This window comes from Gobius niger (assembly GCF_951799975.1).
Source record: "Gobius niger genome assembly, chromosome: 20".
Lineage (NCBI taxonomy): Eukaryota > Metazoa > Chordata > Actinopteri > Gobiiformes > Gobiidae > Gobius > Gobius niger.
In genome coordinates, this window is record NC_136871.1 from 16,031,939 (window position 1) to 16,054,167 (window position 22,229).

The 22,229-nt window shown below is 39.0% G+C and overlaps 1 protein-coding gene across 1 annotated transcript; it reads right to left on the reverse strand.

Moving 5' to 3' along the window:
• Positions 1-2,405: 2,405 nt before the first annotated feature.
• On the reverse strand, positions 2,406-21,004 carry mapkapk3 (MAPK activated protein kinase 3). Its single transcript, XM_079578169.1, has 10 exons — positions 20,707-21,004; positions 14,073-14,212; positions 9,067-9,131; positions 8,907-8,986; positions 8,704-8,830; positions 6,167-6,242; positions 5,975-6,099; positions 5,629-5,714; positions 5,456-5,536; positions 2,406-3,027 (listed from the first exon to the last, which is right to left on the reverse strand). Exons 1-10 carry the CDS (start codon positions 20,998-21,000, stop codon positions 2,872-2,874), a joined length of 1,230 nt encoding a protein of 409 aa, XP_079434295.1. The 5' UTR covers positions 21,001-21,004; the 3' UTR covers positions 2,406-2,871.
• Positions 21,005-22,229: the final 1,225 nt, after the last annotated feature.

The window sequence follows — 22,229 nt, forward strand, 5'->3', positions numbered from 1 at the left end:
TTGTGAATGAATTATGCTGGTTTAAGTCTTTTATAGAACTTGCAAAACATGTTTTGATCGTAGTGACTGATATACTGTAGTTCTTGCTGCATCAGTAAATTGAGAAGTTTTACTGTTATTGTCAACCAAAGACAGATTGAGTAGTTGATCCAGTTGTATATGCTGTGCATGTGAAATAGTATCATTCACTGAATTGAACCAGTAATAATCACTATACTCTTAGATTTCTAACGTGTGTAAAAGTGTTTTTTACTTTCATATATATTCTGTCGTTAAGATACAAAATTCAAGGTGAAGTAAAACATGCTGTTCGTTGGTGATTCTCACGGGGAACATTCCTTGTAAAGGTCACAGTGCATGACCTCTGTGTTTGGCCCCTGCAGAATGAGCCAGGCCCCCTGCAGCACGTCACACTCACGTATCACCTGGGTCCAGGGCAGCTTTAATTTGTCCTCATTTCTATCATCATAAATGTTTCCTGTGTTTTTTCTAAACCCTCAGCACATCCAGCGTTCGTCCTCAGACCCAATCAGGGTTTGATCCCCGCTCCCGCGAGTGCTTATGATGTTGTGTCCTGAGGCAAGACACTTTACCCACTTTTACCTTAACTTTTTTCCAGCTCAAAAGTTACATTATGCACCTTTAAGTTAAATGTATTTTATTTCCGTTAAGGAGAATACATGAGTCCTCCAGTGTGCTGCATATTATCTTGCACTGTTGGTACAGCATGTGAAAGGCCCATCAGAGAAGTGGGTTCTTGGAAAAGAGCTAATTGTCAAATATCAATAAGAAACTTCACATAAAGATTATGAACTGAATAAATAATTGTGTATAATTTAAGTATTGAATTGCACTAATGATATCCATTCGATTTCTCCTACAAGATGTAGCCAATGCAGTGCAGTTGTTATTGTCTCAGCATCACTCCTGTCTGCCCGACAAGTCAATGAAAAGTCCTGTGGCTGGACAAACACCGCTAGACACTGAGCCCTGCTCGATAGAATTGTCAATGTCGCCTGGAAAGAACAGCAGCTGAGGGGTGAGGAGAACTGACCTGCTCTCTCACAAACACTCTTTCAACTGTGTGACTGCAGAATCAGAAACCTTAGAGAATCATGTCCTGACACCCGGGTCACAAAAGGGCTGATATGAAAAACTGGTGCTCATCCAGTGGGCAAAGAATTATTGGAAACCTATCGATTAAAAGTTAAACACATTTCACAGTCGACTTCACCAGGTGTGTGATCAACATATTGAACAAGGTCATGGTCATTCACCGACGAGGCGACCTGTGAAATGCAGGAAGCAGCTGTCCATCGTTCTACAGCCAACAGACCTTTCTTCATAGTGAGTAATTTGCGTCTGAAAGTTTCCACTCCCTTATGATGACAATGATGACTAAATGAAGGCGTGACTGGGTACAGGTGTCTGAATCTGAGCATTCGGTAGAAAAACACACTGAATCATGATATAATTTGATATGATTCAGTCTTTAAATTTTACAAACTTGATTTCCCAATGTTTGTTATGGATTTCTGCCATTTTCAGACCCATACCGTTATGTTATTTACTCTGAGAGTTGTTTAGAATACAAAAGACAACACAATATTACTGTAAGAAATATGACACAATAATGTCGTTAATGTGACTAAGCTCTCAATAACAATCACAAGATGTATTCATGAAATGTATATTAGTAATACTTCACAGTAAAATGAAGTAATTTCCAAAAGGCTGTGGAGTTTTGTTCTTGGAAATCTACTCTAGCAGCTTAATATTTTGAAGACCATATGAAATGAAAGTAGGCTAAAGGTACTGACTTTATAATCTGACTATATTAATGTTGACCTTTTCCAGCGTCAGATGTCAACCTCCCAAAATGGCTCTTCTGTCTCTATTTATAGTTGGCACTTGATGCCCGAGTGCCAGCACAATAAAACTCACTGTTACACATGTGGAGTGGACCAGAGTAACAAAACAGTCTACGGTTTACAGGAAGCATTTTTCTGAAACGTGCAATCAGGAACTTTCCAAATGTCACCAGCCGTATTGACACACACCTAAGCAGACCGCATAGCACAACTCAGGATAATACACAGGCTGTGTCTGTGAACACATCACCTGCTTTTAAAGTCGCAATTGTAATCAGCGCATAACAGCTTCTTTTTATTAGGTTGTAACAATTGCATCTTAAGTACAAGCCTCTAACTTTCCAGCTATTTGTGGATTTTTTGTCTGTGTAAATAGCCTGTCCAGAAAACTTTAAATTTATACCTCCTTGTTGAACAGAATAAAGTCCCAAGACCTCCTGATCGTCCTCCACTCTCAATCACTATGACGTTACAATAAATGTGTTTAGAAAAGTGTATTTCATTATTTTTTTATTAATGATTTTTTCTTGTAAATAATTTAAGCATTTAACATAAGATAGATCCTTACAAATGTTTTTCCTTTTTCAGAGACCCTGTTTGCATACCCCCCGTTCATTAAAAAAAATGGAACTAACCATTGTACTTGAGTGATGGTTTCTGCACATGAAAGAATAGGCAGAAGAAAACTTGATTGGCTGAGCTGACTTGACACGCGCACTTTAATAGAGAAGGCAACAAACAGCTGATTATTTAAGACAAAACAGGGGCTTTTCACAGTTAGTCCATGTTGTTTGCCTGTGTCAAATTCAAACAACGATGCATAAAAACACACACTTGAACGAGAGGGTACAAAACCAACAGAAGGAAATTACAACCAATACGTAAAACATACAGTACATAAAAATATTTTAGCTAAAATATTTCCTTCACTAGTAATTATACTTCATACATGTCCATCTGTAGACCTCTGCAGCAGGCCTTCACACTTTGAGTCTTTTGTCTATTGACTTTGGCAGACAGTGGAGCCGCTCTTTCCACTTGCGGCCGCTTTTTTGCGTCTCTTGTTCAATAGCGGGTTGCTCGATGTATCTAAATCCTTAATCTTCACCTGGTCATAGTCCACACGCATTGTCGCCAAAGCACTGGTCATCTCCTCCTGTGGGAAAGCAGATAAAATCAATAAAACATCAACATAAAAATGTATCAATTTCAGTAAAAGGCAAGAGTGCAGATAAAATACTTTCAGTTGTCATATGTACGGGTAAAAAGAACTGCCTGGATTTGAACATTGTCAGAGTTGAGGCCTGTCTCACATCCTCATGAGACTGTTCCATATTTTAGCTGCATTAAACTGAAACGCAGCCTTACTGTGTTTAGTCCTGACTCTGGGAAACACCATGAGACCCCGCCCTGAAGTTCTCAGGGCCCGAGATGGTTCATACAGTTCTAACATGTCAGAGATGTACTTTGGTGCTAAACATAACAAGCAGAGCTGTTTAAAATTGTATTCTCTGAGCAACTGGAAGCCAGTGCAGAGACCAGAGCACTGGAATAATATGGTTGTATTTCCTGGTTCTTGTCAGGACTCCAGCAGCAGCGTTCTGGATATACTGCAGTTGTCAAACAGTGAGCAGGCCGTTACAGTAGCTAGTCTAACCTGCTGGAGACAAATGCATGGATAAGTGTCTCTAAGTCTGGTTTTGACACTATTCCTCTGATCTTAGCAATGTTTATCAGATGGTAAAAAGCTGCTGATGTTATTGCTTTGATGTGGCTGTTGAAGTTCAGGTCTGAGTCCATGATTACTCCTAGATTTCTAACCTGATTTTTTGGTTTTAGAGAGTGAGACTCGAGGTGACTGAGTGATAACACTTTCTCTTTGTGTCTGCGGGACAAAAACAATGATCTCAGTTTTGTCTGAGTTTAGTTGGAGGAAGTTGTTTTGCATCCACAAACTGATCGGTTGGATGCAGTGACAGAGTGTATCTACAGGCCCATGTTCACCAGCCGTCAGTGACACATAGACCTGAGTGTTATAAGCTGACCCGATGGAAGCATGTACAGGTAGAATAAGAGGGGTCCCAAGATTGACCCCTGGGGGACTCCATAGGCCATGGCAATTTTGTCTGAGACACAGTTGCCAATTTCAAGATAGAACTTGAACCAGTTTAGAGCAGCACCAGAGATTCCAGGGAGCATTAGCAGGGCTTCCTGATAGAAATAGGGATTTGAATAGTTGCAGTTAGCAAATCACATTTATTTATGTACAGGATTGAGTATAGCCAATGTACCCTGTAGTTTTGCTCTTCACTAACATGTTCTGAAATGCATTATGTGAGTCTCCTCTCAAATGTTACTGCTGCTGTTAATGCAACCGGATGTGTTTAAATCATGAGTTAAGTCTTGCTATAAACTATATATATATATATATACATACAGCGACATGTTTCCTCATTTCCTCAAAAAAAAAAAAAAAAAAAGGCAAGGTGTGCAATGCATGACTTTCTTAACTTTTCATTGCTAAAGAGAAAAGCTGTAGCCATCACTATTGTGTCAGCTCAAGTCATATCAAATCTAACAAGTGAAGGAATGCGCTTCTCTATTCACCGCTTGGGCAGCAGGTCAATAAGAACAGTGTTTCCTAATGGGAGACTTTTTGCGACCTTTTCCAAGGAATTCACTCAGCAGTGACTTGTGATGACAGCTTTAGTGTTGTGTAAACCCAGTCTGTGTTGTAAACTACAGGCACATAACCATTTTTGTTCTGCTTTTGAACGTGGCTCCCCCTAGTGGCTGATAATATAAAGTTAAACTATCATCAACTAACAATACCTTTTAGTGGATTATTTACCATCAATATTTGAGAGCATTAATGGGCCTGATCTGAAATGCACTGTGTGATTCTTGTTAGGGCTGGGCTGTAAGTCAAATTCATTCATGAACACATGCTATTAAAAGTTGACCACGTGGAAAATGGGCTCTATGCATTGGCCTAAAATATTGATGGAATCGAAATTATGTAGGTTTTGACAATGCACTTTCTTCATTTGAAAAATACAGTGGTCCCTGTCAAGGTTATTTATAAATAGATTGATTAAAATTGTAATCGCCTAAACTTTAAAAAAAAGGAGGATATTTCTTTTTGACCATTGCGTATTTTCCTCCCCCCACATGTTCCAACAATGTCCTAATATAAGGTGTAGAATGAGCTCAGACCTATTCACCACAACTGCCTCTGAAATCCTCCACTGTGACTCAAAAAGGTGTTAATTCGGTCCGAACTCCTGTCATGCACGAGCTTAATATAGAAGGTACAGTTACATGTATGACCTGAGGTGGCAGTAGTGAGTATAAAATGGCTAACTTCATCTAGCCACTTAATCCAAACACAGTGCCTAGAAAAATCACAGTCCATAATGATAAGGATCGATGAGCGCTAATGTGCAATCTATTCATTGATGTATTCAGTACTATTTTCTGAAAAACGCCAAAGGGGCTGATTATAGCTCATTAATAGAGGTAAAAGGGAAAAACACACAGTGCAACATCAGAAGATGTCCAGCAGGTGGCAGAGTTGCACTGACCTTAACGTCTTCCCAAAGCTCTTTGTCCTCGTTCAGGACCCTGGTGGTATGGAGCGGAGTGGAAGGGACTACCATCGACTGCTGCAAATAAAAACATTTGTACATCATGTGACACAAACACAAAAAGTTTCTTCTCCGTAAATATGCTGAGAAAGAGTAAGGCCTGAGCTTACGTTGATCCAAGGGTGGTTCATGAACTGTGTGATGGTCATTCTCTCATTGGGGTCTGTTTTTAGAAGCTGATTTATCAAGTTCTTTGCTGCAAGAAAAACATTGTTTACGTAATGTATAAAAACACACACACTTTTGTTTAATGTTTAAGAAGACAAAGCCAGACTAAAAAAACAGCCCTCTCCTCTGTCTGTTTAAATCCATGGTTTAAGTCTAGACTGAAAACACCACTCTCCCTGGCCTTCAGTGTTTGCTGTGTGCACATTTGCCACAGCATTTGTAAACTATAGTGTATCAAAACGTCTCACATATTTAGAGAAGCTCTGATGTGTAACGCCATCATCTCACCTTCCTGTGACACCTCAGCCCACTCTGGGTTGGGAAACTCATACTGGCCCATCCGAATGCGTCTCTTCATCCCAGGAGAGATAGCTTGGCCTGTGTTAGAATAAAATGGTGGAAAGCCGCACAACCTGCAAAAGAATAGTAATTAACTACAGTTAGAATAGAAACATTTGCTCAAGACCAGTGTTTACTTACAGAATATACATGATGACCCCCAGCGACCACATGTCACATGACTTGTCATACTTCTCTGGACCCAAAACCTCTGGAGCTAAACAGTAACAAGGCAAACACAACAGAATAATTAGCGTAGACCTACTGTAGTAATACACTGCGTCATACGAGGAAATTGTTAAATATCCTGCTGTTATAGGACAAATTTCTCTAAAAGTGTTTTTTTTTTTCAACCCAGCCAATACCATATTTAGCTCCTATCCATTTACTATATCAACTAAATTTAAGTATCTAGGGATTCACTTTTTAATACATAATTTCACAACAATGTACGAACAAACAAAGGAATTTGGACAAATGGGGTAACCTGTGCCCATCATACATCTGCATGCTTGAACGTTGCTTGTGGTGTCCCCCAGGGGTCAGCGTTGGGCCCTAAACTGTTTAACCTGTACATAGATGATTTATGTAACCAAAATGCTTGAAAATGGTCCTCTTCGCAGATGACACCAATATGTTTTGTTCTGGTGATAACCTTGATCAACTAATAGATTTTATTTTTTATTAAAAATAAAATAAAATCATGGTTTGATTCTAACAAACTCACCCTAAATTTAAGTAAAACTGAATTAATGATATTTGGTAGCAGTAAGAAATTAAATGCACAATTACAAATAAATGGATCAGTTATTGAAATTGTGAAACAAAATCTAATTTCTTGGAGTAATATTTGATGATGAAATTCGATGGAAAGGTCATATAGAACATATTGGGAACAAGATATCAAGAAACATTTCTATAATGCAGAAGTCATAAATCACTTAATATGTTGTATTGTTCACTGGTATTACCCTATCTAAGCTATTGTGCTGAGATTTGGGGAAATAATTACGAAAGTTCACTGATTTCATTAACTCGTCTTCAAATAAGAGCCATGAGAATTATCAACAAATCCGGTTATCTTGATCATACCAACATATTCTTAGAATCAAAATTCATTAAATTTTCTGACCTTGTAGATTATCAAACAGCCCAAATAATGTTCAGAGTACAGCAGAATAGCTTACCAAACAATATACAACAATATTTTCTCAAACAAAATGTGTACAGCCTCAGGAGTGCTGATGACCATACATTTACAATACAAACGTTCAAATGAACTATGAAAAGTTTTTGTGTTTCCATTACTGGTGCCAAATTATGAAATAATTTAAGCTCAGGTCTACAACTGTGCTCCAGTATGAATCAGTTCAAGAAGAAATATAAAGATTTTTTTTTTTGAAATATGAAGCAACAGAACTTACAGATTCCAAGTGATGCGTCTCATGTTTGTGCCTTCTTATATATTTTTCAGAAAATAGTTTAGATTGTTATTATTGCTTAGTTATTTTCTTTTGAGTTTTGAGAAACTACGTACGAAGAGGAAATTGATGTTATCAACTGTTTTTGAAATAGGGGGTGGGGTTAAATAAGTTAAAGTTCTCCTCACTCCTTTTTGGACACGTGCATTAGTATTTGGCTTTTCAAGGAACTGACAAGTTTGCTTTTGTCTTTTTGATTTGTAACAGCCTTTACGTTAAACATTTTGTAAAGGTGTGTTGTGTTGCCCACATGTTCTCTAGTAGGTACTAAAGTAGTAGTACTAAAGCCTTTTATTTTGCTAAACTGGACAGTTTAATTTCCCAATTCATTTTGAACAAAAAGACTCCTAGGATTAAGAAAGCTCTTCTACAAATACCAAAAGAACTTGGTGGGATGGGATTGCCTCACTTCAGATTCTACAACTGGTCGTGTAATATCTGACTGGAGAGATGGAGAGAGATGGAGAATCAGAGTTGTCACACTACCTCGCTACAAGCATTGATTTATTCTTCTTTAAAGACTACTACCGGTACTCCCAGAGTCAACAGTCCAGTAGTCTCTCATACTGTTAAAATTTAGTCTCAAATTAGAAAACATTTTAAATGGCAAGATATTTCAGTTTTAACCCCGATTACACTTAACCATGACCATCAACCCAGCACTTTGTGAAGTTTCTTTTTGTCAGTGGAAAGTCAGAAATATCAAAACGCCAATGCAGATTTTGTTTGTTAAATAAATGCTCCCATCGTTTCCTCGTCAGCCTCCAAGCTCAGACATGAACACTATACTTCTAAAAGATCCATTGAAAAAAGCGTACATTTCTAAAATATGTAATGAACTGTCAGACATGGGATACATGCCCTCACTTGATCACTTAAAGCACAACATCAATAATAATAAACATCACTGCCTCTCAATGGACTAAGGCTCAAGACGATGTCCACTCCTCTTGAGTCTGTGCTCATCATGATCTGCTCCAATTCAAAGTTCTACACAGATTACGCCTCCCTAAAGTACAGCTTTCCAAAATGTTGGGGTGAACACAGCTCGTGCGTTACATTACAGCTGGACTCAAATCTTTAAATTGTTGTCTGTCTCCCTTTTTTTTTTTGTCATTTCCTTTTAATCAATTTTTTTGTATAATGTTCAAACACGTTAATAAAGAGAATAAAAAATAGAACAATCCTGCAGCTTACCAACATAGTACGGTGTATAACACGGCGTCTGGAGGGGGTTGTGTAGCGTTGTCTCTTTTGCAAACCCAAAGTCCGTTAGTTTTAGGACACCATTCTTTCCCTTAGAAGTGTACAGGAGATTTTCTGGCTGTGGAAAAATACAGGATGTTATAACTGATGTGTAAACTCAATCAAGACAGTCTCCTACTCCATCGCTTGCTTACTTTAATGTCTCTGTGCGCGATGTCTATGCTGTGTAAATAGTTGATGGCTGTGCCGATGTCCCTCATGATCTCGGACGCCTCTGGGAAACCAAGAAACACGGCCACTCTCTCAAATCAAAGGCCAATACAGGATTAATATCGAGTGTTTAGCGTTCCTCACCTTTCTCTGTGAAAGCCTGGTCTCCTCGGACCTGGATTCGACTGAACAGTTCTCCTCCTTCCATACTGCAACACACACATTGACATCATTTGAAATTTTGTTGACTTTGAATTGTGAATAAGTGAATAAACTGGGCTTATACCGAGCTAAAGAGAGTAGGGTCAGACAAGAAAGAGTCACATGTACAGAGTTTAATTTTGTGGATCAAAAATGTGCCAAATACTGACATCAAGCTCCCAAACTCTGGAACAGTCTCCCCCTAAATGTCAGAGCTGCTCCAACCATAGAAACTTTTAAAACACATCTGTTTGCATTGGCGTTGTGTGTGTTTCTCTTGTTGTTTTGTACTCTCATTTTATATTGACTATATCACGTTCAATAACCTGTATGTGAAGCACTTTGGGCATCCAGTGTTGTTGAAAATGTGCAATACAAATAAAGCTGACATTGACATTGACATCATGTATTGTGTGTGCTGTTGCTGTTTTTCTTTTACTGGTGTAAAAGTAGGAATTGCACAAAATATTTAATAAATACACCGGGTTTCCCCAAGGGTGTGTGCTTAGCCCCTTGCTCTATACTTAATTCACACATGACTGCTCTGCTTCTTTTCTTTCCTATCTCATTGTTAATGTGGCCGACGACACCACAGTGCTCTGTCTCATCAACAACAATAAGACGGATACCGAGCTGAAGTGCAACATGAATGAACCTTAAAAAACAACTGGTCCGCACCTCCTTAAAGAGTCTGTTCCCGACTCGGAAGGGGGTAGATCTTTGGAATGACCAAGATGAGGAACTTAAGGTTAGCACCTCATTTGAGCAATTGAAACATAAATGTAATAAAGCAATATTAGACCAATATGCTAAAGTGAAACCATGACCCAAACTGTAAACTGTTGCATCTTAACAACATGATCGTGTGCATATGGACATTATTGTTGTCATTATCACCAAGGAATTGTGTCAATGAAATGAAATGAATGTCAACAGCTATGTTTGTTAATGTATGAGGGGATAGGCATTTATAAGTTCTCTTCTGCCTACTCCCTTTGGGAACAGTGTTGTTATTAATAACAACCTTGCAGCCCAAATAAACTAAACTAAACATCTAGTGCCATGGTGTGTCAGTAATAACCTGTTTCTGAACATCAAAAAGACCAAAGAGATCATTGTGGACGTCCGCAAAAGGAGACCCAATAACCTTCCACTTTTTATCGGAAACGAGGTGGTAGAGAGGGTGCCACATTTTCTGTAATTGAGGACCTGTCCTGAGGAACCGACTCTGCCTCAGTGGCAGGAAAGTCCCAGCAACGCTTTTTTTTTTACATCTTGACCAGGGGACTACAGATGAAAGATAACCTTCTGGCTACTTCTGCCCTTTATAACCACGTTTGTTCATGTGTGCACTGTCCCTTTCAAATAAACCAATCTAACCTAACTTGATGCCCCGACTACCTGACAGTAGTAGGGGCTGTTGGTAAACTTCTATAACTGTGCATCAGCAGTGTTTTCACATATAGTTTCTTAGTGTGGTGCTCCAATGGGTGGAAAATCATTGGGACGACTCTTCCAGAGATCAGTGCCATCTACAACGACCCTCTGTCTGAAGAGAGTGCACAACATTCACTGCACTTGTTCCACCTGCTGCCCTCAGGGAGAAGGTACAGGTCCATCAGTGCCAGTAAATGTTTTCATGGTTTAGAATTAGCACCAAAGCACATCTCTGACATGTTAGAGCCGTATGAACCATCTCGAGCCCTGAGAACTTCAGGGAAGGGTCTCCAGGTGGTTCCCAAAGTCAGGACTAAACACGCTGAGGCTGCGTTTCAGTTTCATGCAGCTAAAATCTGGAACAGTCTTCATGAGGATGTGAGACAGGCCTCAACTCTGACAATTTTCAAATCCAGGCAGTTCTTTTTACCCCTGCATATGACACTGAAGGTATTTTATCTGAACCCTTGCTTTTTTACTGTAATTAAATAATGTTTTCCTATAGCTCTTTTATGTGTTGGTTTTATCTGCTTTCTTGTAATTTTATGAAACTGTGAAGTGCTTTGAATTGCCTTGTGTATGAATTGTGCTCTACAAATAACTTGCCTTGCCTTAAATCCAGACTAACCTTATGCAATGCGGCTGCTTAATGATGCTCCCTTCTCCTCTCTCCCTCCTCCCATGCCAAACCAAGCCTCCCTCTGCAATAACTGTGAACTTTGCATTGCTGCAATAATTACATTCCGACCATATTTTCTGTTTCTGACGCCCTTGATCAGTTTTTGCCTCTTTGCTGCTGCCGAGAAAGAATGTTGCTGTATTTGTGCCTGAACAACAATTTACTCTCGGTGTGCCATGTTTACACAGAGGGTATTTATCAATGTCATCTGCACCATTTATTTATGCACTTTCACAACATACCATGTACTGCTGTAATGCGTTGTTGTTTTGAAAATGACATTGACAATAAAGCTTTCAATGTTGAATAAATATGGCCTACATATCCTTTTTCAACAATCGCACAAATCTTTTACAGGATGCGAAAGTGTTGTTTTAAGACAGCAGAACAAATCTCAAACATTGGGTTGCCAGATTCTCCGGCCAAATCCAGTGATAAAGGACGCTCTCATTTTAATACTTCCAAAACAGCACCTGTCCCCAATAAAATGAGTGCAAAAATCATCAAAATAGTGATAAAACAAAAAAGTAATGAAAAAAAAAGGCAAAACAGTGATGACAATGTGAGGAAAAAGATTAGTTTAGATGAGTTTTGTAGGTCTTAGCTTTCAAATGAGGCGTTACTACACGCGTTTAGATGCTTAGAAGCTGAACTGGAGAAAATGCACTAAGGCGAGGGTAAAGAGGTTAAGTACAGAAGTAGGAAGCGAGTCTAGTGTTTGTGTCCTTACTTTGCAGTTTGTTTAAATACACGATGCCTTTAATACTGCATAGGTACAAGTGTTTCTTTGACCTACTTCTTCCATCCGTTCACTCAGACTTTCCAACAGCCAAGTGTGTTTTAGTTTCAAAAAGTGCCTCCCACTCACAACTTTCACAACCGTTTTCAGACCCGGCCTGTCTCCTCCCTCCTGACTCAACAGTTCGAGTGTCGTCAGGAAGCGGCACAGAGAGATTCAGCAACGCAGAACCAAACAGTTCACAACATGATTCAGTTCCAGAGAAGCCTTTGATGCGCTGATGTCACATAATACATGAATATAAAGTCACTGGAACAGCTGATTGTACAAGGCTGACACGTCATTGTCTGATTCTGAATAACTGCGTGACAAAGTAACTTAAACCTACTTTGTCACACAAACTGTCTAACCGTTTAATCAGTGGATTATGAGTAACTATTTCATTCTAATTGACCTTTCTGAAAAAGTACTTTATCTTAGTCAGTATTATTTTGTTCTAAAATAAAACTTTTACTACAGTACAGAACCCGTCAAAAATGTGGAAACATGTGCGTGATTCTCATTGAAGACATTACACTAATGAACACATGGGATTAAGAACCAAACATATTAAAAATTGCCCTTTATTCTTGTCATCCCTGGTTTCCAACAGTCTTGAGAAATGAAAACCATTTCTGGTGATATGTTAAAAGTGCACAGCGGTAATGAAAGCAAAAGACGGCTATTTTGAAGAATCTATGTCCACTTTTTTTTTGCTAAAACTTAATTCCATATGTGTTAATTCATAAATGAACGTCTTCAGTGAGAATCTACAATGTAAATGGTTTTGAAATAACCATACATAAAAAACTTTGGACGGCTACTGTACATGCAGTAGAATTAGGGAGAAACATTCTTCATCTGTAGAGATATTTGCTTTGTTTGACACATTGTTAAATTTGCATTATAACAAATCCACAGTCAAGTGATACGATTACATTGTTATTGCTTTACCGAAGAGTTTAATGACGGTTAAAACCGCCTGTTCTAGTTTTGTTTTTTTGTTTTCTAACAATGTGAAATATTAAGCAGAGGAACCACAGCTTCCTGTCAGTAGATTTTCAGTTCCTCCAGCACCTGTTTCACTTTGAAATAAAGGCCCTTGTGTAAGTTACGGTAAAACTCCTCAAACTTACAAATACTACCACAATTAGGACTATGACCAATTACAATCAGTAACATGTAACATTGCAATAATGTTATTAGGAAATTTGAACGCAGCATTTTTCAATTAAATTGATCTTTTCTTTTGTGTGAATAAAAATGTGTACATCTCTTCAGTTGGAAGACCTCATTGATTTTGCACAATTTAACTGCACTTTAGTAGTGAAGACTGCAAAAGGTTACTGAAGTAAGTGTGTATGTGCGACGCTATGATAGTGGTTCTCAAACCTTTCTCACCAAGTGACCCCTCATAGATTTCAATAAAACTCTTCCTGCCATCAGTGAGATGTGTTCATATCACAGCCTCTTCAGTCCTGCGTCAGGGAGAAGATGATGGAGTCTCGATCCATGTCAGCTCCAACTGACTGACAAGGACAGATTCATCCACCAGGCTGCCAGGAGGCTGATCTCTCCCCTTGCCTCCCACTGGTCACTTTATGGTGTACATGTATTTGATATTGTTTGTATGTAGTGTTAACTACTGTCTGTTTGTATCAAGTTACACTATTTTGATTCTCGTGTGATAGAATTAACAGTAAAACTGTAAATATTTGTCCTTCCAGGTGTCCCTAGAGCAGAATCGAATGAGGGCCTTAAAAGGGCAACTAAGTTGACCAACTGGACTAAAATATGTCTAAACGGTGTAAATCATTTCTAAAGTAGAAAGAAAACCAAACTTAAATGCATTACTAAAGCATAAATAAGTTTATCTCTCATTCAAATGAATAAAGTTTTAGCAGATGAGTTTGAGTACCTGGTGAAGAGGCCCAAGCACCACCGGTTGAGAATCATAAAGCCATAACGTACAAACATGTTTTAATCTATGAGGTTACATGTTGCCAACATTGCGGCCTTCTAAAGCTGTGAAGCAGCGTTGTTATGGTGACGTACCACTCCATGACGATGAGCAGGCACTTCTTCCCGTGATGCATGTTTTCATACAGACTCAGGATCCGCACGATGTACGGCCCTGCTGACACCCGGCAGTGAAGCTCCACCTCACGCCTGGCTTTGGGGCTGTCGTACAGGATCTGAGGACGGACAACCAGTCACAACCATTACAAATATACACAGAAGGAGATATAGTAGTAGTAATAGTAGCAGTGAAAGTAAAAGTACTTCTTGAGTACTAAGTGTGATTTATGCTTTAGTGCTTAAGTAATGGGACAGACAAATCATGAAATAGTGCAAAAAACGCTGATATATCCAAATAATACATCATAAAAATGGGATGGAGTACTTCTACCGCCTGAGCTATGCCCAATCCCGTCAGACCTTGGAAGCTAAGCAGGGAAGGGCCAGGTCGGTACTTGGATGGGAGACCGTTTGGTAACACCAGGAAGCCTAGCGAATGTAGTGAGTGAGTGAGTGGTTGGTGGTGGTCGGAGGGGCCGATGGCGCAGACTGGTTGCCTCGCTTCCGTCAGTCTACCCCAGGGCAGCTGTGGCTAAAATAGTAGCTTACCACCACCGAGTATGGAGTGAACGAATAGTGCAATGTAAAGCGTCTTTGAGTGTCCAGAAATATAAAACCAATGCATTATTATTATTATTATTCTAATCTTAAGGTCCAATACAATAATTATTTAAGTTATCCTCTTAACTCCCGCCTTAACCGAGCACATTCTCTCCAGTTCAGCTTCCTCCAAATCTATAAGCTCCCCGACTGGAGCTTCTGTAATGCCTCTTTTGAAAGCTAAGACCGACAAAACTGACCTCAGATTTTTTTCTTGCAATGTTGCCACTTTTTTGTTGTATTTTTGTTGCTTTTTTTGCTACTTTTTCATCACTTTTTTTGTTGCCTGTTTTGTCACGTTTTTGTTGCTCGTTAGATGCTTCTTTTTGGCTGAGTTTTCATCCTCATTTACGTCTCGTTTTTGTCCCTATTTTGTTAAGAAGCTTTTAGAGTTTGGTAAAGTCGATCTGAAGAAAATGTGCTCAGTTCAGGTTAAGAGGTTAAGTAAAGCTAGACTTCTGTTATTGACAGATTTACTCACGGTCGAAAATGTAAACTTACACTTTTTTTTAAACTTTTTTTTTTACAAAACATTCTGATCTGGACATTTTTCCCATTCCAGACCTTCCACTGAAATCGCACTTGGAGGCCATTTCTCTGGGGAAAAGGTTTGGTTTACAAATACTGCAATTTACAAGCAAAGATAGTATCTGGAAAACCTGCAGTGAATTCTTGTGCAGCACATAACCCTATTTTACACACAGTACATTATGTGTCTTGTGTTTTGGACATGCAGGTCGTTTAGGGAGAACACGGAATATTTCAGGTTAAGCATCGACCAGTGCTCAGTCCATGTTTACATTTTTCCCTCAGACTGAACCGACGCCACTGCTCATCTGTGGGAAAGACAAATGGGTCAATACCAATGGGAACTGGTCAGATAACTCTCCCAAATACTTAGGCCGGGACTTTTTTCAATCAATTATGATTCATTCATTACATAAGGTTTAGCACAGTTAAAAATATCAATCAGAAACAATCACACTTTACTTTACAGACTGTTTTTTCTTCTTTTACAGACACTTTTTCAGTTTCCTTTTTGCTTAGGGATGAGCACTGCGTAAAGCCAAAAACAATGATACTGTCAAACTTGTTTATTTATATAGTTAAGCCGACATAAACGTATTGAAAAAGACTATTCTCCAAAATAGATCAAACTTCGTCCGTCTTTGGAATGATCACACAGGCCTCACATCTCCATTTACAAATAAGTTCAAATGTAGGAAAATACAAAGAAGCATCTAAAATATATACAACCTTCAAATGAATGAGGCTTAAATGCAATTAATTAATTAAAAAAAGGCAATAATTCACTCAATTAGAAACTGAATTGAGTCCCACCACTACCAAATTATACACAAATAATACTTAGCCTTGAATTCATTAACTAGTCTAGGGACCATATGCAGTCACTGTGCTATCCATTACAGTAATATAATAATGACTTAATTAACTTTCAGCAGCCAAGCAATTACTTCTCTCTAAATAAAAAAAGCAAGTCTCATATTGGACTCAACTAGACCTACAGTAAAACCTGATGTAATATCGGCGATTATCAAAATAAGCACTAAACCAGGACCAATGCAGGACAGTGTTCATTTCGTCGACTAAAATTTTAGTCTTAATTTTAGTCAAAGTGATATTTTTGCTGCCTAAAATTGGACTAAAACTAAATTAAAAGTTTCTCATGAGACTAAAACTATGACTAAAATGTCCAGATATTTTAGTCGACTAAAATAAGACTAAATAAAAATGAAAGGGAGAGACTAAAATCATCCAACTTCTATTGACCGTCTGAAAGAGCCTCAGATCATGTAAATTCTCTGCCAAAGGAGCAGCTCTGAGCTTTATTCATGTGGGAGCAGCTCCATGAAGTCGAGGACCTTGATTAAATATGATTATAATGAATATCATCAATGCAAAGTCAACTAAATTAGTCTTAAAGTTAGTCGACTAAATTAACATGCAATTTTTGGCGACTAAATCTCGACTAAAATTAAACTACATTTTAGTCAAAAGATAAGACTAAAACTAAAATAAAATATGTTGTCAAAATTAACTCTGATGCAGGATGGGACTTGTAGTAGCAGCAGTATCACAAGTATTTTCAAAAGTAGTGAAAGGCCATGTTTCCCATGAGCACAAGTGCTGTCCAAGCAAAACAAAGTGCTCTTTATGTGGCCGTCTGAAACAACAAACTTCCCTTTCTAAACTTTTACTTGAATTTTGAATGTCAACATCATGGTAACGGTATTCGGACCATAAACAGCAACTCCAGGCCCATCCCATTGCTCTCAGTCATGTAGCTGTTGTAGTATTCATTGCACATGATACAGAAAGGTGCAACCTCTTAACGGCATTGATTTTTAATTGTAATAATTGTATAAAAAAAAACTCAATAATGGGATCTGATTTGTTGTTGTTGGTACCAGACTTCAACATAATGACAGAGGAATAACACTAGGGAAGAGTGTCTGTGCTCATATAGATGTCTCATGTCTGTGAGAGAGATGGTCACATGAGCCAGCAGGTGGTCGACCCTGACACCCCTCATCGGTCACACTATATTTTGGGACATGACAGTGATGAAGTGGCCTACTGCTGTTCAGAGAGCCCGGCCCAAAGCCTGACTCACTCGCTACACACAATCTGAAGGGGCAAAAATATCAGCATACAGAAATAGAAACAGTCACAAACATTACTAACATTACATGAACTATATAATGTATGGAGTCAGGTGGGTCTCGCGCATCACACGCATGTCAGATTATTCTGAATGGAACTGGACGTTGACAGTCTGTCAGTTCAGTGAGAGTTGAAAATAGATATTTGAGAGAGTCCACGTGATGTGAATGTGGCACAGGTTCACTGATTTTTAAAGCTTTATGATCCTGATCGGAGCAAACAGTGTGGAAGCTACAGCGTATAATAACCACATGCTGCAATAAAGCTTATCTAAGTTGAAACAAATAAAGAGTGTGACGAAGAGGCTATGGAAAGCGGGGCAGCTTTAGACCTCATCTCACAATAAGCCTAGGCTTCCCAATCATCAAGTTAATTAAATAGTGCCCATTATTGTCTCATAAATGCCTTATCCGTTTGATTTTATTAAGCCGCTCTCATTGAGACAACGGCAAGTAAACAGCGAGCTATTGCCTTTGGTGCTTATTAAATGTGGATAGAAGACAAGAGACATCTACTGTGTATAAATTAAATACATAAAGTCTACAATTATTATCTGTCTTAAAGCAAAATAAAAAATATTATTATATATTTGTATAGTTTATTAACCTGTTACCTGCCCTCTCCCCTGATCAGGGGACTAGGGTTAGGGCTAGTCAACCCTAATCCAGATATAATTAGGGTTAAGAACAGGAAATGTACCGCAAGTTGTGTTTTACTCACACATATTTTTAGAAATTAGAAGGTCTTGGCTTTCAACTTAGGCATCACACTGGCATAAGCTCTCCAGTCAATACGCTTTGAGATTTGGATGTAATTCATTGTTAACCCTAACCCTAAAGTGGCAGTTAAGTGATTGACAGGTTATTGCTCCATGGGGTGAAATATTGGTTGTGATATATAGAGTTCGGGGAAAAACAACTGTTACCATGGTGATCTGCCATGTTTGTGGCTGTTACATACATTTTCCATAGACTAACATTAGCTAAAAACTGTATAAAAAGTGGACAGAAAAAAGCTGTGGAACAACTCCGTTAGCTGCTGATTTGTCCAAGTGTCTTAATGTGAACAATAAGTCCGGTATTTTACCTTTTCAAATCTCCAATACTTTATTGTTGCTGCCAATCCCATGATGCTTAGCAATATGACATCAAAGTGCAGCTAGAGCACCAACATGTGGATTTTGTGCAATAAAGGTTAATGAGCAACATTAACAGCTCCACACTGTCATCACCAAGTCTGACCCAAATTAAACACAATTCCTATAGCTCCAATTGCTTTAAGCAACTATGAAGACCACTTATAATGTAATACTATGTGTGCTACGGCCTCATCAGCTCTATTTATCAGAGTAAAGTCTACTACACTTCAGAGGGTATGCACATGCTTTCCTTTCATTCTGAACACACTGCTCAGTGACCTCAAAGACTTTGAAATCAGCATAACTGTGGATGAACTTGTGTAGTTGGAGCAACTTTTTCTGTGTTAAGCTGTGTATAAACCTGGTCTTATTTGTAGCTTTGGGACATCAGAAATGCTGGATCCAACACAAAAACAAAACAAACAATAAAACATACATAAACTAACAATTTTTAACGGTAGGGAATTTGGTGTGATTCATTAAAAACTCAAACAAAGATGAACTAGGCGCAGTGTCTTGCCCAGACAATTAAAGCTGACAACTCTTTTGTTGGTGGGAGAATGCTTAACCCACTGCATTGCGGTCACTATTTCACCACTAGTACTTTGAAATAATAATGTACAGGCATGTGTGTTGTTACTTTTCACCTTTAGTTACACACGATTTGTACCTATTCATTATAATACAGACAGAGAGACAGAGAAAACCTGGCACCTCTTACTTAAATGCCATTTAATCTTCATAAAAAGTCCATCTTACTAGTCTTTAATGGTACTTTGAAGCATACAAATAAAAACTAGTGAATGAAGTGTCTGATGGGCTGTCCCAGGAGACACACAAATCCCAGTTAAAGAAGCCTGATGGGAGTAAGTGAATTACTTCAAAGCATGGCTCCCCTCCAGCTTTTCTGCAAAGTGGATTAAAGCCATAGGCCTCCATTACATTAGACACTTAGAGAAACACTTAATTCAAAAGAACTGGAGTGTTGGTTCTCAGCGCTGGGCCACATCACAGCCGCTGTGCCATTATGAACCGACATCAAAATATTGACCCAAAGAAATGTATTACAAAAACAAAGCAACATTTGTATTCAGTTAAGGTGCCATAACAGTAAAATCTAAGAACATGGTGCTCATGTGGCGTGCTCCCTTGTGCCTAACCTGACCCCTTTACCTTTCTGTCTGTCAGAGGCCCAAACCTCTCAGGAACCAAGTAATGCTATCCTGGTTCACATGTCGGCTATGATCAGAGAGCGCAGCACAACAGATCTGTGCCTTGAAAGCTAAACAAAGGAACTGGGCACATTATTTTTGTGAGCATCTGTTTCAAAACTCAAGAAAAATGGTTCATTGAAGTTTGTGGACGGTGAATTACTTCATAGAAACTACTTTAGACTCCATGAAACAAATGTAGTTATTGTTATTAGCCTATTTTAAACAACTAAAGGTGGGTGTGTCAGCCGTAACAATACACAATGTTGATTGCTGGTGCACATTGCTGGTGCAGAGGGCCCATTTGTAAGCCTGCTGCTGTCAGCTCTGGCAGATGGATTACTGTAAGCTACTAAATCTACGCAGTCAGCCCATGGTGACAGGTGAGCAGCACGGGCAGAGTGACTGTCTATGAGACTTTGGCCAGATTTCCACTGCTCTGAGAATGGTGCCTCTGTCCCACAGCGGACTTCTCAGAAGATCACAGCATATGGAAAACTGATGATGACACACCTCTGATTCAAGCTCAAGCCACGCTCCTGTGGACAACACATGAGCTCAGAGAGGAGCATTTACAGTCTGTTGAAAAGGATATTTGGGACAAGAAGTGTTAGTTTAACCTTGTTATCGAAGCCAATTGACTTTTGTAAACTTTCTGTCAAGTTAAAGAGTATCTTTAAAAAAACTGTGTAAGTGTGTTTTTAAGGCAGTAGACCTAATCCATTTTCTGATGTAGCCTTTTATCCTGCTTGGCTTTAACATATTTTTGTGGTATAAACGTGTTACTATGACTAAATTATTAACAGACTATCATTATTATTAGTTTATTTATTTTTTAATGGAAACTATTTTTGACATGGCTTAGTATCAGATAGGCTAATAGACAACGTGGGGCCACTAAATGGAAATAGATGCAAATAGATGGCCAAAAGGCACATCATACACCAGAAAGGGAAAACGTGTCAATGTCACCTGCCTTCAGCGCGCACTTCTGTCCAGTCTTCTTATTGTAACACTCCAAGACTTTGCCATTGATGCCTAAGCCCAGGACGCGAGTGGACAGGGTGTAATCGTCCGTGACCGCGTTACGCTTTATCTCCACTTTGGGGTGAGCGGGCATCGGGAAGTGAGTGGCCTCCGCGTCCACTGCGTCCTTCCTGTCCGCGTCTGGAGCTGCCTTTTCTTCTGAACTGTCACCTTTGGAGTCTGCCTGTGTCTCCGCGTTTGCTCCTTGGGGAGGCTTCTGTTTTTCGTTTCCATTCTGCATCATGTCTCCTCTGCTGGTGGGAAATAAGTGCGTAAAAGAGAAAAGTACGCGATGAAGTCCGTTCAGGAACACTTGGATCTGTCGTGGCTTCGATGTCCAGGGTTCACTTGTCCAATAGTGACTCCTTACCTGATATATCCGCGTCTGTCTCTCAGATTATTACACAATCACAAATCTTCGCCTCTCACCCTCACCAAGAGAGGCTAAAAGTTAAAAAAAAAAGAAAGAAAGAAAAAAGTTAAAATCGTATCAACATGATTCGCTCTCGTGTGTTCAAGTTCAGTTCCGCTGATGGACAGACTTGACTCGCTGCGCTCACGAGCTCCACATGGCCCAAAGTCTGTTTGCTGAAGCGCCACCCTCCGCACACTTCAGACTTCTTAGCTGGACATAGGTGACCGCCTTAAAGGAGCAGGGCAGAATTCAGACACCGGTGAACGAACGTGCGTTATGGAAATAAGATGTAGAGTCTACAGCTATACTTCACTAACGGAACATTTTTTTTTAAAGCAGACGTCAAAGTAATAAAGAAAAACTACCACTACTGCCCCTGCCACTTAACCTCTTAACCCCGAGAACATTTTCTCCTGTTTGTCTTTACCCAAATCTAAATGCCCAAAAAGGAAACGCATCAAAATAGCGACAAAAAAACGAGGATGAAAACACAACAAAAAAGAATAAAAAAGCAACAAGTTAGCAACAGAATGTGTGACAAAAATGTGACAAAAAAGAGATGGAAACATGACAAAACAGACATTACACAGTCGAGAAGCTTTTAGATTTGGGTAAAGCCGAACTGGAGACAATGTGCTGGGTCAAGGCGGGGATAAAGGGGTTAAACTCTTCTACCTATTGAAAATATAGTATTGGGCTAGGCCTGGTGCGATATGGACCAAAAGTCATATCTGGTTGAAAATCGATATACGATATATATCCCGATGTGTTTTCCGCAAAGTGAGAGCTGTGGAAGGAAAAGTTAAGTCAAAGCCAAATATGAGTAGTTTTCTTGAAAACTCACAATAAAATGTAAGCATAAACACTGTATAACAAAGCTCCGTAAGGTGCACATTTAAATAAAAATAGTCTTGAAAATAAAATAGGGCAGCATTTATATATAAAGAGCTCAGTTTAAGAATAAGATACAGCAAAAAAAAAAAAAATGAGATTACCTGTTTCTTTTTGTTAACTTAATAGCTTATCTGAATTTGAAATATCCTGATATATGCGATTTG